The sequence below is a fragment of the Chaetura pelagica genome, unplaced genomic scaffold (assembly GCF_000747805.2).
Source record: "Chaetura pelagica isolate M959 unplaced genomic scaffold, ChaPel_1.0 scaffold232, whole genome shotgun sequence".
NCBI classification, from domain to species: Eukaryota; Metazoa; Chordata; class Aves; order Apodiformes; family Apodidae; genus Chaetura; species Chaetura pelagica.
The window spans coordinates 834,835-835,725 of NW_009952441.1; the positions used below are offsets into that span (position 1 = coordinate 834,835).

At 62.7% G+C, this 891-nt stretch overlaps 1 protein-coding gene across 1 annotated transcript in view; it reads left to right on the forward strand.

The window, feature by feature from the left end:
• VPS4A (vacuolar protein sorting 4 homolog A (S. cerevisiae)) overlaps positions 1-891 on the forward strand; it is an 11,608-nt gene that overhangs the window by 5,409 nt on the left and 5,308 nt on the right. Inside the window, exon 4 of the mRNA XM_010008472.1 lies at positions 208-404. Coding sequence (XP_010006774.1) covers positions 208-404 — 197 coding nt within the window. The remainder of the gene's footprint in view (positions 1-207; positions 405-891) is intronic.

The following is an 891-nucleotide window of genomic DNA, read 5'->3' on the forward strand; positions in this document are numbered from 1 at the left end:
GAGTCCGCGGCCCCCCCCTGCCACAGCTACCCACTGGTGGCTACCAGGTGGGCTGGGGGCTGGGTCTGTCCCCCAGGGACTGGCTCCCGTCAGCTGTATCCAGCCCCTTTGCTCATGCCATGGCGGAGCAGGGGGGAGACCCCAAACCACCACTGCTGTGGTGCTGGTGCTGCCACGACCCTGACCCCCTTCCTCTACATCCCCCAGGCTGGTCCACTCAGGCTCAGGCCGCCGCTCGCCCGCCCTGGGTTCGGAGCTGACCTTTGCCACCCGCACGGGCTCCCGCCAGGGCGTGGAGATGCATGTTTTCCGTGTGGAAACCCACCGGGATCTCTCCACCTGGACACGTGTCCTGGTCCAGGGCTGCCATGCTGCTGCTGAGCTGATCAAGGAGGTGTCTGTGGGTGAGTGCTCCAGGGGTGAGATCCTTGGGTACCCAAAGGGGATGCTGGAAAGCTGGGGAGGAACTTCAATAAGGGCAGGGAGTGATAGGACAAGGAGTGATGGCCTTAAACTGGAAGAGGGGAGATTTAGGTTAGACATTAGAAGGAGATTCTTTGCTGTGAGGGTGGTGAGACCCTGGTCCAGGTTGCCCAGGGAAGCTGTGGCTGTCCCATCCCTGGCAGTGTTCAAGTCCAGGTTAGATGGGGCTGGTCTGGTGGGAGGTGTCCCTGCCCATGCAGGGAGGCAGAATTTTATGATCTTTAAGGTCCCTTCCCACCCAAACCAGCCTGGGATTCTGTGATGATTTTGTGACGCCCCGGGGTGCCGGCAGGGCGAGGGTGCAGTGGGCCCTGGCTCTGGGGTGCCCAGTGCTGAGCCGTGCGGTGCCGCAGGCTGCGCGCTGGGCGGGCAGGAGGTGCAGCTCAACATCCACTACGAGAGCGGCTT